The sequence below is a fragment of the Peromyscus eremicus genome, chromosome 8a, assembly GCF_949786415.1.
Source record: "Peromyscus eremicus chromosome 8a, PerEre_H2_v1, whole genome shotgun sequence".
Taxonomy (NCBI): Eukaryota; Metazoa; Chordata; class Mammalia; order Rodentia; family Cricetidae; genus Peromyscus; species Peromyscus eremicus.
The window spans coordinates 27,189,558-27,205,867 of NC_081423.1; the positions used below are offsets into that span (position 1 = coordinate 27,189,558).

Here is a 16,310-nt window from a genome sequence, read left to right on the forward strand (position 1 = left end):
GAGTGGCTTTTATGGTTACACTTTTTTCAAGAAGAAAAAAAAATATGCTGGGCAGTGGTGGCATACACCTTTAATCCCAGCATTCGGGAGGAAAAAGCAGGCAGATCTCTGAGTTCGAGGCCAGCCCGGTCTACAGAATTCTAGGACAGCCAGGGCTATACAGAGAAAGCCTGTCTTAAAAAACAAAACATCAAATTATATTGTGTGGTAAATTTTAGCCAGAGTGTCTCTAACTGTTCAAGGTATTTTGCAATCATTGCTGTCTCTTATTTAACACTCATGTAAGATTCTCTTAGAAGCTATTAAAGAAGCCTGGTGTGGAGACAGGAGAATCCTGATCTGAGGCTAGCCCAGGCTACATAGTAAGACTGACTTACTTTGTGTGCCCCCATAAAAGCAAAACCAAATCAAACTATCGAAAGCCCGAGGAATGTATTTCCTCCCTCTAGAAAAATGAAATGGAAGCTTTTTGTTGTAACTTACAGAGGTTGTTGATGTAGAAAAGTGAGTGTGCCATCCAGATGTGAATAAAGGAGCTAGTAACAGTTGGATGGCTAACAGTTTGCCATCAGCCCTGCTTGACAGCAGGCCCTTCTCAAACAAAGAATATTGTTTTCCACTTTTTAAAAGTGTGAGCTCTCGAGCCAGATGCACTAGTCTGCTTTCAATCTGTTTCTTACAAGCAGTGCGGTCTTAGGCAGGTTACCTCAGTGTCGTCATCTGTGAAATGGGCAGAATGAGTAGCACCACCTCAGAATTTTTGTCTTTAAAGCAATAGAAGAGTGCCTGGTACAAGGCCTGTGTGTAGCAGAGAATCTTCATTTTGGTAGCTTTTAATACTATCTGTTAAACATTGTACACTTAGCATAAATGGAATGTTTTAAGTTTTTGTAATAGCATGGTAAACTTCATTTTGGTAGCTTTTAATACTACCTGTTAAACATTGTATACTTAGCATAAATGGAATGTTTTATTAAGTTTTTGTAATCACGGTAGCTAGAGGTAGCATATACTCCCTGGGAGTTTGGGTGGTTTTTGTTTTGTTTTGAGATTGGCCTTGAACTGTTGACCTGCTTTTACCTCAGAGTTCTGAGATTACAGTTCTTGCCACCATGTCTGGCGAAACTGGCTGGTTTTAGCTGGCATTTATGGAGGCTAACTATTGGAGGTCATGGGAATTATATATGAGCTATAGAAACCATTATTAAAGTTCACGATAGTATCATATTTAATGTGCTTGAAGACTATCTAGTACTCTCTCATTCTGCTCCCGGTAAGCATAGGCATAGGTAGAAATAAGTTCATCTAGGGCTGGTGAGAAGGTGCAGTGGTCAAAGGAGCTTGCTGCCAAACCTGGCAGTCTGAGTTTGATCTCTGGGGACAAGGGAGAAGGAGAGAACTGACAACTGTAAATTGTCCTCTGACCAGCACACACAGGCTCTTGTGTATGTACACAAAAGAAATGATCATCTCCTTGTAACTGAAGGAGGAAGACTGACTTAGACATGTAAAGTAATCGGTCACCACCTCTAAATCCTCCACATTCCAAATCCTTTCCAGAGGTAGGACAAGAATCTGAGCTTAGGTCTCCATGCAGCAGAGTCCTGTTAGGAGAGCCTTACAAAGGAGCTACAAGCTGCCCTTGTCACTTTGAAGTTGGCCCATCTGCACAGCTTCTGTATGTTCTTGGAGACTTGACATTTTAACAAGTGGACATCAGTTTACACATGTACTGAGTAGGAGACTGAATGTGGGTGTGCCAAGGTCATAGTTCCCAGAGGATAGTCATTGTTACTCATGGTTCATTTTGAGATGCTTTTGATCACAAACGGATGGTCAGTCCTTCCTTCCCCTCCAGTGTGTTTTTAGTGGAGGATCTGTCTGGTAGTGGTACGTCTTGATGTGAGTCCAAGTAACCTGGGAAGAACTCTGTGCTGTTTGTCTAAAGCTCAGACATGGAATCAGTAACTGCTTACAAAACCAGAATGTCTCTGCAAAGAGATGTCACTTCTGCATGTCATTCTTGCTCACATTGCATCATATTTGTATTGGAATTTATGAGTGTTTAGTGGAATCATAGGTCCATGCATATAGTCAGAATCTTTCACTTTTTCAGGCCAAGCTTTGCACTAAGCATGGCCTCCTGTTCCTCGTTTCATTGATTCTACAAGGGTGATTGTGTACTTACCCTCTTCTGATTGGCTCCTTCATCTCTGCTGCCCCTAGGAGAGCACCATTGTGCATGCAGGATTTATCTTAAAGGACAAACAAGTAACTTCTGAGCTTGAGATCGCTGCCTTTTCCTGGGGTACCTTTCCTTTTACTTCATCTCAGGCAGGGTTTCATGGCTCTTCCTAGTAGATAGCCTGTTTGGGTGCTAAGTTTCCAAAGAAAATTTGAAGACCCTGTGAAAGTATTGAGGGGAAGCTCATCTTTAGCATCAGCACCATGCTCCAGGCAGACTGTATTAGAACTGACATGCTGAGGTTTTATGTAGCATTTTAAGAGCTGCAGTGGAAAAAACGAACAGGAAAGGGGAGTCATCCCTGATCTTTCTGCTTCTTGTTTACATAAAGTGAAAGGCCAATTCTCTTTTAAAAGTACAGTTATTTGGGGCTGAAGAGATAGCTTAGTATGGTTAAGAGCACTTGTTGCTCTTGCAGAGGCCCTGGGTTTGTTTCCCAGCACCCATATGTGACTCCAGTTGTAGGGGGGCCAATGCCACCTTCAGATTTCCATGGGCACCAGGCAAGCATGTGGTACACATATGTGCAGGCAAAATGCTCATTCACAAAAATCTTTGAGGAATTCATGCATGCATAGACTATTTTGATCTTCTCCCCCTAACTGCTCCCAGATCCATCTACCAACTTCATGTCCTGTTTTTAAAATTTATTTTTATTTTTTATTGTAACCCTTGGTGTTCATTCACTGGAGCATGATTGACCTACTAGGGCTTTACCCTTAGAGAAAACCGACTGGTTTAGCATGGTGGTGCACCCCTTTAACCCCAGCACTTGGGAGGTAGAAGCAGGCTGATCTGAGTTCTGGGCCAACCTGGTTTACGTAGCAAGTTCCAGGAAAGCCAGGGTCACGTAGAGGGACCCTGTTTCAAGAAACACGCACACACCAAGGGGGCGGGGAGGGGAAACAAAAGTAACTCCCTCAGCGTTTGTCCACTGTCCGTAGTCCTCAGCTCAGGTGGTGGTTGGAAGATGATCTCGGGAGCGTGATTGGGCGTTCCCCAAAGCAAGAGTTAGTGCGTTGGCTCCTTTTCTCCTGTGTAGTTGCTGTTGCTTCAGTTAACAGTGCACTCAGATTCTGATGTAAAACCTTACTACTGTTGAACCTCTAAACTAGAATTCAGAGGTAATTGTCTTTCTACACTGGGCTTTTCAGTGTCAGGACAGCTTACATTAGAAGTTTTTATACTTTACAACTGTACTGCTTCTGATCTGGAATTTGAATTAATTTATTGAGACAAGTCCTCACTGTGTAGCTCTGGCTGTCCAGCAACTTGCTATGTAGACCAAGCTTGCATGGAATGCAGAGATCCACCTGCCTTTGCTTCGGCTGAGATTTAAGGTTATGCATAGTGATGCCCTGCTTGATTGTGATTTCTTTTTTTTTTTTTTTTTTTAAGTTTTTCAAGACAGGTTTTCTCTGTGTATCCTTGGCTATCCTGGAACTCTCTGTAGACCAGGCTGGCCTTGAACTCATAGGCATCCAACTGCCTCTGTCTCTGGAGTGCTGGGATTAAAGGCATGTGCCACCACTGCCTGGCTCTGATTATGAATTTTAATAGTAAATAATAATAATAAGTGAATGATCCCAGAGCTGGCTGTGTAGATAGAAGTAAGTATGCAATCAAATACCTTTAAAAATAAAACTGAAAGCAGAATGTGCTGGCTCATGCCTGCAATCCCAGCACCTAGAAAACCAAGGCAGGAATTTGAGGCTAGCCTGGCCTACACAAAGTTCTAGACCTGCCCCAGGCTGTAGTGTAAGACCCTGCCTCAAAGCAAAACAACAAGTCTTAAAATAGTAGTTTTTCATTTGAATTACGTTCAGCATTTAAGATTCTGTTCTCAGAAAGCTTATCATGTTAAGAAAAACGTTCTTCTCAGCCAGTTAGAACCAGAAGCTATGCAAGGGCGATCATTAATGTTCAAGGAGAAGGGGCTTTTGATGGTCTCAGAGCTTCCGAATGATGTAATATGTGTGAGGTGACAACTTAAGCCCTCTGGACCATCCAGATTGAGACTGCTCCGAGAACAGGCTAGTGTTAGATGCTAAGGTTTTTTTTTTTTTTTTTTTTTCTCTCAGGGACATAAAATGTGAGTTAGCATTTTCTCTTTCATTTGTAGGGCACCTTGCCAGGTTACATTCTGCATCTAATGGGATGTGCACACAAGAGTGCCCTCTCCTGACCATGGTTGGGATACCCACATGGCTATCGAGGCTCTGCAGAACCAAAGCTTTGTTGTCTGAGGCTGGCAAGTTATCCAGAATAAACCCATTAGGAAGATTCAAATTAATTTTGGTCTTTTTAAATTTTTTTTTGTAAGATGGATTAAAAAGAACTCAACTGACTGCTCTATTTTTGTTAACTTGGTTTTTTCTACCATAGGTCTCAACAAATGGCAGCTATTACATCAGACAGTGACGAGTCCTGCTGCTCCCTTACAGTGTCTGACAGACCACTGTGGATTCAGACTGGGAGCATTGAAGTTAACAGTGAAGCGGGCAGGTCTGTCTGTCTTAAGCCCTGCCACGAAGTGAAGAGGGCACCATATCATCACTTAACCATCCCTGAAGTAGATTAGGCTAGCCTTCAAAAGACTCATTAGTTTCCTCCTAACTTTTCATTGACCTTGGTAGTTGGGTATTCTTCCTCTAAGTAATCATTTCCAGGAACCAAAAGCTAGTTTTCTAGAGTGGAGCCTCCTGTGAGCATCTGTATTGAGAGCAGCCTTGTGGTGGGAACCAAACGTTACATTTAGGCTTATGTTAGATGGTAACTGATTGTTCCTGGAAATCCGAGACTTGGTTATTTTTTCAATTTCAATCTTTGTTGCTTTAACTTCTTCATTACTTACTACTGTATGTATAAGACTATAGGGAATGGGAATGTGACTCAGTTGGTAGAGTGCCTTTGTCAACTTCCACAAAGTTCTGAGTTCATCCCCAGCACTGAGTAAACCAGACATGATGACACATGCCTGTTAATCCTAGCACTCAGGAGGTGGAGACAGGAAGATCAGAAGCTCAAGATCATCCTCATCTGCTCTAGTGAGTCTGAGGATAGCCTAGGATACCTGAGAATCCGCCTTTAAAAAGAGAAAAAAAAATGTGTATATGTATGTGGCCAGGCATGATGGACCATGCCTTTAATCCCAGCACTCGGGAGGCAGAGGCAGGTGGATCTCTATGAGTTCGAGGCCAGTCTGATCTACATAGTGAATTTCAGGACAGCTAGGGCTACATAGTGAGACTTGTCTTTAAAAAAACAAAAAGGAAAAAAAAAAAGAACATGTATGTGGGGCCTAGTGTGGTGGTACTTGGCTTTAATCTCAGCACTCTTGGAGGCAGAGGCAGGTGGATCTCCAAGTACAAGGCCAGCCTGGTCTACATAGGGAACTCCAAGATAGCCAGGTCTACATAGTGAGACCATGTCTCCAAAAAGAAAAAGAGACAAACGTATGGATGTGAATGCTTAGTAAATAAATCTTAAAACTCATTTTCATTTACAAAAGGTGAGTCAGAACTTTAAAGGTGGTAAGATAGGATCAAAATGTGGTTGTAATCTATTTCTGTATGTGACTTAATGGACAGTGTATAAAATTGTTTCATTTTAGACTCTTACGTGGTAAGAAAGGTTTAGGTATTTTGGCTGTTCCTTTTGAACTTATCATTTTATGTTTTGTTGTTTGTGTCTGTTACATTTATTTATTTATTTGTGTGTGTGTGTGTGTGTGTGTGTGTGTGTGTGTGTGTGTGTTTGTGTGTATGAGAGAGAGACTATATGCGAGATGTGTGTGCTTGGAAGCCAGAAGAGAGCTTTAAGTCCCCTGGACTGGAGTTACAGGTAGTTGGGAGCTGCCTGATGTGGATGTTGGGAACAGAACTCAGGCTCTTTGCAACAGCAGTAATGTACTCTTAACCACTGAGTTATGTCTCTAGCTCCTAAACCTACCTTTTATTACTTTCTTTGAAAAAGTATTCAGTCTTCTGGATAGGGGATAGACCAGGGTTATTTGACCTGCTGTTTGTGCAGCTTCTGGAGAATTGTATCATTGCATATGAACTGTAGCCTTGATACTGGTTCAAAGTGAGACATTTGACATTGAATATTGTGTAAAAATTTTGGACTCTCACCTAAATAGGCATGGTAGCCCCCTTAATATAATCTGTTGAGTGGGTAGAGCTTTTGGTTTTCTGTACTTCTCATAGGAGTCCTTGGCTTTCTTGTTTTGGTCTTCAACTGAACTTCAGTAAGCCTTACATTAAAACCAGATTTTGAAAGGTCTCCTTTCTCCTTAAAAGGGTACATTGACTTCCGAAGTTCTTTGGGAGTCTGACTGTTAACTGTTGCAGTCATGTTAGCCAGCCATTTTATTTTCAGGAAGTTGAATTTTCAATCAGCATTAATCATCCTTATTTTCAGAAGCAACAAATACATGGGCCCTTCACCTTGAGGTTTGCAGTATTTTGGCTAGAAGTCATTTTTCATTGCTTGAAAGATGCATGACAGAATGCCCTGTGAAGTTTATTTTATAGGCCCTGACCCAGGGCCTACATGATCAGAGCAAATGAACCAGGGTAACACTGGGAAGTTAATATAAAATCAAGTCTGTCAAACCATGGGAAAGATCTGACTTTGATGCATGTGATAAATATTGGGAAAGATAAGTGCTTTTTCTTCTTTCTGTATTATGTGTTTGTTTTATTATTCCATTGAAACAGCATTATCTTTGGTTTAAAATATATTTGATTCAAAGATCATCTTTCCTGGGTCTTGAGCTCCAGTTTTGAGGGCATAGCTAAAGACTGGAGGGTAGTGGGCACCCACTACTTTGCATGTTAACTGTTTGCTAACTTTGGGCAGTCTGACCCTGCTGCATGGCAGTTCTTCCTATAAGCCACTATGTCTACCATTTGTGCCTGGGGTCCTGCCTTTGCTCAGAAGTCTGCTAAAGATTGCCTTGTTGGTTGCCAGGTGTAATAAAGGGCACTACTGGTCAGTGCACTGAAGTGGTCTAGTAATAAAATAGTACTTTTGTTGCCTTCTGATGTGTCTGATAATGGGGAGGCACCCCCCCCCAGTCTCCTCATGGCTTTGTGTAAATAGTACACGGTTCTATAGCTGATTTTTAACGCCACTTGATTCTGTGTCTAAATTTGCTTAAGACTGAGCAACTAGCTTTGATGGTGTATACATTAATCCCAGCACTCAGGAGATAGAGACAAGGAATATCAGGAGTTCAAGGTAAGCCTTGACTGTATAGTGAGTTTGAGGTGATCCTGGGCTACAAGAGACCATGTCTCAAAAAAAAGGGAAAGGGGGCGGGGCCTTTAATCCCAGCAGGGAAGGCACAGGCAGGCAGTCCAGACAAGGCAGAGTTCAGACAAGGCAGAGTTCCATGGTGAGACCTTTCTAAAAGAATATTTCAAAGAGACTGCAGGGTAACTGTGCCAGGGAAAATCAGGTGTGTCCTAGGAGTCTATCTCTGCTGCTTTGATGTATTGTAACTTAGAAATAGCAACATGTATTTTAATTTAGAAATAGCAACATAAAAAAGGTGGTCCACACCTTTAATCCCAGCACTCTGGAGGCAGAGGCAGGTGGGTCTCTACGAGTTGAGTTCCAGGACAACTAGGGCTACAAAAAGGAACCCTGCCTTGAAAAAATAAACAAACAAAAGAAAAAAAAAAAAAGTCAAAATTCTCCTGCAAATATTCCTAAGAAAAGTAAGTACTCAGGTGGTAGCCATGTGTGCTGGAATTTGGTCAGATGTGCTCAGATAAAATACACAATGCTTCTGCTGGTCTAGATTGGCAGTAAGCTGTATTTAAAAAGTCAAATATCTGATTTAAAAGTAATGTGCTATGATCCCACGATCTGTAGGGCTTCTTTTTCCTACATGTTACCTGTGCTTAACTGCATTTTCTTCCTTTTGTTTTTTGTATTTCAGCACAAAGACATTAACAGACTGCTGCTTTCTTGGGCGTGTACTACAGTGACAGAACAAGAGCATCCGGACTGGATGAGATTGGAGTTTGAAGCTGCACTAAGAAGTAAAGGTTAAAGCAGTGGCTCACACCAGTCATCTATACGGGGCACTTGCAGAGTAGACTGAATGCAAGAAAAGGTATTAGGGAATATTTTATATATGTAAAAGAAACAGACTGCTGCAATAAATTATGCATGAGGCGAGGAGAGAAGTGATATGAACATGTGCAGGATGCACTCGTGTGATGCGGAAGAATCACTGACAGTAGCTTTTTTTGAATGTGAACAGTAGTTTGGACAGGCCTGCCAGGCATGGGATGGTGCAGAAATGTGGAATTGTTTTGCATACTTAACATTTGTGCTTTCCCCAAGGATTATGTTTATCAGTTCAGAAGTGAGCAGAGGTGTGTTTAAAATGGTGCTCCTGTGAAACAGCATGGTCACATGTGCTGAGGCCAGTGTTTCCTTCAGGTGCCCTAGAAACAAGAGGAAGATGAGCTGACATCCTGCTGAAAGGATGGCTAAGTGCCCCACCCCACCCACAAGTCAAATGTGGATCTTCTCTTTCTTTTAATAAAACAGGGCTGTATTATCTTGAATATATGTTTGCTTGTTAGAGCATATTAAGATGTATTTATTTGCCACTAGTATTTAACATTTTGTGCACATTTCCATAACTACTTTCTTACCTTTTCATATTTTGACTCCCAAGTGGATAGGCTAGTGTTGATCTTGGAATGAAATCATACACTCCCAAGAACTAGCTCATAATTCTCCTGAGCTGGACAGGCTTTTATTATCGCCTCTCCCTTGCTGAGTGGTGCTGTTCAGAAAAGGTGACAGCATCAGTGTTGATCTGGACCTCTTTCCACAGGAAGAAGCCCTCACTTCTTAATGCAGGATGCTCTCCAGGTGTCAGGGAAGACTTGGCCCTGGGGGACAAGTGGCAGAAACAGATCCTTGAAAACAACCTAAACTTTTGGTGCATGGAACATGAATTCTTAATAGAGACCACAGATTTTCCTTGTCTTTGCTTAAATACATATTATGAAAATCCTTAATTTTTCTTGTTTAATGAATGGAGAACACATGAGAAAATCAGATGGACCTGTTAGTACTACATTTTTAAAGCATTTTATATTTGATGGTGCCGTAATTTTAATAATAAAACTGAAGATTTTTAGTGGCAATACTGATTTATTTTTTAAACCAGAAAGATAACACCATATTGATTACTTACTACAAAAAGAAAAAAAGAAAAAAAAAGCCAAAATAAAAAAAGAAACTAACTCACAAAACTCATTCAAAGTAACACAACAGATGAACGAGCACTTGGCTCAAGAGTTCACTTTCTGTGATCTTTCTGTTTGGGTGAGATTACCCAACAGTCCATTGCTCAGGATTAGCAAATGCTCTGGGTGGGATTTTTAGATTGTTTAATATTACCTGACTGTGATTTGATTTATAACTTAAGAAGAAAAGCCGGGTAGTCTGGAGTCTAGTGAGCTTAATTGAGATCCTAACACACTGCAAGTGCTGGGAAGTCCTGACTGCATTTTACAATAATCTCTTTGGAGACTTCCACATCATGACGTCATCTTATCAAATGGGCTCAGGAACTCTAACAGCAGGGAGCTGTGGAGAAGACTTGAAGCACGGCTCCAGGCTCTGGGGTCATCTTGTCTTAGACCCCCAACACCAGCAGTAACTTTTATGCTCACTCAGGAACCAGGTGTCTCCCAAGCCATGTGGAACATGCATGGGTTGTATCAGGAAGACCTTTAAGCTTTAGAAATATATTTGTAGAGTGATGGAATTGACCAAAAAAATAATAATATTAAGAAGGCAAAAGCACTGGGAGAGATCAGGTTTTAAGAATCTACATATTTTTTTCTTCATGACAAATCCTTAAAGGCATTTTATTACAAACTAGATTTTCATTAAAAAAAAAAAAAAAGACACTTGGTGGTATTTAAAATCTAGACCTACCATGTTGCAACTTCATTTTTACTGCTTTAGTTGCTTAATATTTAAGCTCTGCTTCATGCTACCTTTTGTCTGTATTTCCAATCTTCACAGGCCTATTTCATTTGTAGACTTGAACGATACATTGTTTCTCACCTTCCATCTGCTCAGAGTTAAATGTTCAAGAATGTTGTGTAACGTTATCCAATAAAGTCTTTGATTTTTTTTATTTAATTATTTAAAAACTGTTTTACTGTGTAGGGGTTAGCTTTTTTGTTTTTAGGGGTTACCTTTAAAAGTGGCTTTTGTGTTTTCTTTAAAAACAAAAACAAAACAACTTTAGAATTCAGCGGAGTTTTGTGTTCTGGGAAGAAGTACTGCTTCCTAAGAAGGATCTACAGGTTTTGGTCACTAAGAGGCTTTTTATGGGTCTCTTCTGCCCAGAGCAGGTTTGATAGGCCTGCGCACAGTAGACTGCTTTTCTGAGGGAAACAGTCTGCCTGAATGGGGTAATGACACAGTATTGGTGGATTTCTTTGATGGCACACATGGCCTGCAATCTCAGCACTCAGGGTTAGAGTTCAAGGTCATCCAATACATATCAAGTTCCGTTACCCCTCCCTCACCCCCCTTCAGGTGGAGTCCTACCCAAACACACTGATATCTACCATAGCCTATAGGATTGACCTTGGAACCAGAAACTCTTGGTTGTCAGGAAAAAAAATTAGTTTCTGAAAACCTGTCAGGCAATTGAGATTTTGTGTGTGTGTCTGATCTGGACCTCCCCATTTCAGTACAGCAAACTCTAGAAGCCTGCCTGGACCACAGAGGGCAGATGTAATCTTTAATGTCCAACACTGTTCCAATTCAGTTGAGCTGAATATCCACAAAAAGGAGCCACTGGAGTCTGGATCATTTCATGAGGCAGAACTGCTAAGAGCACATTATTCTGGGGGCCTCACAGACAGCTAGCAAAGCTCTTGTCCTCAACACCTAAATACTTCTTTGACCTCATTCGATCCTTTCAGCCCTGGCCTCTGAAGACTGCTGGAACTTCAAGTCCTGAGTTTGTGGATTCCTGGCTTCCAGGTGAAGGCACTGACTAGAAGCTGCGTTTTGTTAGTTAGCTCATGATGTGGCAAGTGTGAGCCCAGGTGATGGCCCGATCGAGCATCAGCCTGGCACTGTACCCGCAGCAGGATGCTGCCGTTCTTCCAGTGCGGCTGTTTCAAGTGCTGTTTCCTTCACATCTCATGACCACCTAATGGCCTATGACTCTCAGGGCTTGATAGCAGTTGTAGCAAGGGGAACTAGCAGCTGTGCCTGAGGAGTGACCTGCTTACACAGTCACTGTCACAAACTGCTCTCTGTAGACTGCCATGGCAGCTGTTGGGGGGGTGGGGGGGTGTAGGTCCTGCTATTCCCCGAGTGGGAAACACAAGTTCTCAAGTTTCTCCTCAAGTGAATAAAGACGCAGGGGACGTTTGTATGATGAGGTTTAGTCAGAGCTTGTAGGCCTTGGAGGGGTGGAAAATTGAAAGTAATATTTAAGAAGTTACAGCCATCTCAAAAGCATTGTAAAGGTGGAGGCTGGTGAGTTCAGTGGCTCAGCAGGGGAAGGCATGTGCCACTAGGCCTGACTATTTGAGTTCAATCCCTGTGACCACATGATTGAGAAAACTGACTCTCTGACCTCAGCACGTGCTATAGCAGGCATGTATGACCATGCACACACACACAACTAACAAAAAGTGTGACGTTCTTGATGCTCTGAAATACAAGAAGGGGATTTTTAACCCTTGGAGGACTTTAGGTAGTCATTATGTTCTAAGGCTAGTTTAGTCCAGCTTCTCGGTCCCAACTAGACCATTTTTCTAATTTCAGGACCACTTATGAACTCTGGAGTGTGCTCAGGTCAGCTGTACACTTTAAACATTAGGTTGATTAGATTAGAAATGACTAGTAGTCCCTGTACGGTATACCGAAGAGACAGACTCCAAGCTACTTCTTGGAGCAATGAGACGAATTCACTGTAACTCAGGCTAGTCTCCACCCTGAGCCAGTCCTCCTGCCTCAGTCTCCTAAGTTCTAGGATTACATCGAGAGCCACCATGTCCAGTTAAGGTGCTATTGTGTATATATATATATATATATATATATATATATATATATGTAGTGGCATACACACATAGCATTTGTGATATTTGAACTGACCATAGGGCCTCATACCCACGAAGCAAACCTCCCATTGAGCTCTAGCCCTAGCAAAACTTCTTAATTATTTAGATTTTTATTTATTTATTCTTGAGACAGAGTCTTACTAAGTAGACCAGGCTGTCCTCAGCTTAGTTCCACCTGCCTTTGCTTCCTGAATGGTGTAAAAGGAATATGTCAACATGCCTGTCATTAAATATTTTTAAATTTTATATGAATGAATATTTTGCCTGCATGTATATATGTGCTATACATGCATGTCCGGTTCCCACAGAAGTCAGAAGACATTAGATTCCCTGAAATGAGTTATGAATGGTTGTGAGCCATCATGTAAGTTCTGGGAATTGAACTCGGGTCTTCACCAAGTGCAACAAGTGTTCATAACTGCTGAGCCTTCTCTCCAGACCAACCCTCCAACTTCCGTTTACATTGATTTTTTTTTTTTTAAACTATATCTTGGCTGTTCTGGATCTCTGTAGACCAGGCTGGCCTCAAACTGACAGATCTCCCTGCCTCTACCTCCCGAGTGTGGGATTAAAGGTGTGTACCACCTAGCTCAGCCTCTAGCTTCCTTTCCTAAAAGGAACCCAAATGATAGAATTGAGCTGATCAAGGATGGAGTTGACAGGCTGAAAGAGGTCACAGCTACCAAATCAAATTCAGGGAGATTTTGCAAGGGTTGTGTGGGTGCACAGGACTGTCACGGAATTCATTACTTTAAGAAAGGTAGGGCATGGTGGCACACGCTTGAGTATTTGGGAGGCAGAGGTAGGTGGATCTCTGAGCTTGAGGCTGTCCTGGTCTTCATAGTGAGTTCTCGGCCAGCTGGGACCACATAGGGACCTTATCTGAGAAGAAAAAAAGTGGGAGGGCTGGGGCTGGAGAGATGGCTCAGAGGTTAAGAGCACTGGCTGTTCTTCCAGAGGTCTTGAGTTCAATTCCCAGCAACCACATAGTGGCTCACAACCATCTGTAATGAGATCTGATGCCTCTTCTGGCCTGCAGGTATACATGCAGCCAGAACACTGTATACATAATAAATAAATATTTTTTTTAAAAAAGTGGGAGGGCTTAGTAAGAAAAGAGACAGGATAAAGGAGTGACCACAGACCGCCAAAGGAGCAGAGAGGTACAGGTCTGGCAGCCGCCTCTAGATGTAGGCTAACAAGACTGCTGCATTGTATTGGGACAGCTCTGTTGAACTCCAGCAACTCTGGCTGTGCTTTTGATCCCAAGGAGAGGTTAGAGGAAAGCATACGTCGGAGGAAAGCACCACTTTTTTGTCTGTGTGGTATCTGACTTGTACTGTGGTCTTGGTTACCTTTAACTGGACAGTCTCCTTTCAAGCGCTTAGCCATGTCCCAGCATTCAGGAGGCCGAAGCAGGAAGTTGTTGAGTTTGAGGCCAGCCTGGGCTACAATACAAGTTGCTATCTGAAAAGCAAGCGCAACAGGATAGGAAATTCAGGGTCATCTTTAGTTATATAGTAAGCTCAAGGCCAGTCTGGGATACATGAGACCCTGTCTCAAATAAAGGTCCCCGACCCCCAGCAAATAAAGCTACCATTAACTTGCACGGCAGTCTCAACAGTGCCTCCTGGGCTCCAATCATACTCTTCCACTTTGACATGGCAGCTCTCGCTAAGCTGGTTGTAAAAAGCAGGGTTTTCAGGCCAGCTTTAACACTGAGGATAACACAGCCTCTGCAAAAAACGTATCTTTCAGGTTTGTGTTTAACACTCGCTGTTCACTCCCACCTGCTGTCTTCAGAATGCCTCCAAAAAGCCCCTATCTAGCTTGAGTACTGTGTGAACTGACAGCAGTAGTTTTAGAGGCAAGATCAGGAACTCATAGCATGAAAAAAAAAAAAAACCCAAAAACCAAAAACTTATCAGGCCAGCTTACTTCTTTTTTTCTATTTTTTTTTTTTTTCATTTTACATACCAACCACAGTTCCCCTTCCCTCCCCTCCTCTCACCCCCCCCCCCCCCCTTGCACTCCTCAGAGAGGGTAAGGACTCCTATGGGGTGTCAAAGTCTGGCACATCAAGTTGAAGCAAGACCAAGCCCCTCCCCCCTGCATTAAGGCTGAGCAAGGCATCTCACCATAGGGAATGGGCTCCAAAAAACCAGTTCCTGCACCAGGGATAAATCCTGGTCCCACTACCGGGGGCCCCACAAACTGCCCAAGCCACACAACTGACCCACATTCAGAGGGCCTAGTTTGGTCCTATGCAGATTCCCCAGCCATCAGTCCAGAGTCCATGAGCTCCTACCAGCTTGAGTCAGCTGTCTCTGTGGGTTTCCCCATCATGCGCCCCCCCCCCCCTATAATCCCTCCTTTGACTCAACTGGACTCTAGGTGCTCGGCTCAGTGCCTAGCTGTGAATCCCTGCATCTGCTTCCATCAGTCACTGGATGAAGGCTCTATGATGACAATTAGGGTAGTTACCAATCTGACTGTAGGGGAAGGCCAGTTCAGGCACCCTCTCCACTATTGCTAGGAGTCCCCAGCTAACATTCTTAAATAAGGTCCACTACCTTATCTATGCCAAGACAAACACAATGTCTTGTACCTGAGCAACTTGGAAGAACCAATGGCTTGGCATTCTGCTGAAGATTGGATGTAGGCCCACTACTGTGACATGAGTCACTAGGCCAGGCTAAGCAACGGCCCATCCTCTGTAGCTGGACGTAGTGTGATGTGTCCAGACTGGCTGCAGTGCTGTGAAGACAGGCACATGCAGAAGAAAACAGATTCGAAGCATGACTAGTGTGGTTCGGGTATGTCACCTGACACTGAGGTAGGAAGATCACAAGTTGAATGTTATGCTGGGCTAGAGAAGTCTATGTAAGCTGCCCAAGACACAAAAGCCTTAGGGGTATAACTCAGTGTTGAGCCCTTGCCTAGTATGTCCAAAGCCTGAGTTAAACCCCTAACACAGGGTGGGGGGCAGTCAGGATTCTAAGAGTGGAAGGTGAATATAACTGGTATAAATCCACAATGTAAGTAAAAAAAAAAATTAATCTATGGTGAGCTGTATAGAGACTCACATGAGTATGAATTTACTGTATAATAGCCCGAAGTATGGCCAAGCCTCTGGAGACCCTCCACCAGTGGATAAGTACCATATGGTGTGGGTGTAGATATGGTGGAAATATAACCAGAGGGTGGGAACACTGAAATTACAGGACAGCTGGGGATTTCTCAAAGTCTCAAGACAAAGTCTAAACCGAGATGTGAAAACTTAAAACCAGGAGACAAGCACACAGCTGAGGATATTCTACAGACTAAGATAGAGCAGAGCTTGGAGCTGCTTCATGGGTCCAACTGCTGGACTCACTGCTGAGCAATCCTAGTGGAGCCTGCCACGTTTGCCAGAATGACAGGGGGGCCATGCCTTTATTTTTGAGATAGGGTCTCATTTTGTAGCCAGGATTGGCCTGGAACTCAGTATGCCTCTGCTTCTAGGGGGCTGGGACTAAAGGCTTGTGCCACCGTACCCAGCTAGTTAAGTAGGATCATAAACACCAGGGTATCATGTCCTTTCCTGACCACACATAGGGAAAAACAGATCAGTCCAATGGCCTTTCACTACCTCCCCTTGACGTTTGTGGAACATGAAAAAAGCACACACCTTCTAGACTGACACTGGGATTACTTTCTAGCTCTTTAAGATGGGTGTAGTGGCACATCTGTCATCCTGGCATTTAAGAGGTGGAGGCAGGAGGATCAGAAGTTCAAGACCATCTTTGGCCACATAGAGAATCTGAGGCTAACTTGGACTGAGTTCCTGTCTTAAGAAAGCCAGCTGGGCAGTGGTGGTGAATCCCTTTAATCCTAGCACTCAGGAGGCAGAGGCAGTCAGATCTCTGAGTTCCAGGCCAGGTAGGGCTACA

The 16,310-nt window shown here is 42.9% G+C and overlaps 1 protein-coding gene across 2 annotated transcripts in view; it reads left to right on the forward strand.

Annotated features, from left to right (window-relative positions):
* The window catches only part of Pwwp2a (PWWP domain containing 2A), a 41,531-nt gene extending 31,099 nt beyond the window's left edge, over positions 1-10,432 (forward strand). Inside the window, exons 3-4 of one of the 2 annotated variants that reach the window (XM_059270367.1) lie at positions 4,631-4,750; positions 8,196-10,432. In XM_059270367.1, coding sequence (XP_059126350.1) covers positions 4,631-4,750; positions 8,196-8,209 — 134 coding nt within the window. In that variant the 3' untranslated portion in view covers positions 8,210-10,432. The remainder of the gene's footprint in view (positions 1-4,630; positions 4,751-8,195) is intronic. The other variant, XM_059270368.1, reaches the window with a different exon arrangement.
* The last annotated feature ends 5,878 nt before the right edge of the window (positions 10,433-16,310 follow it).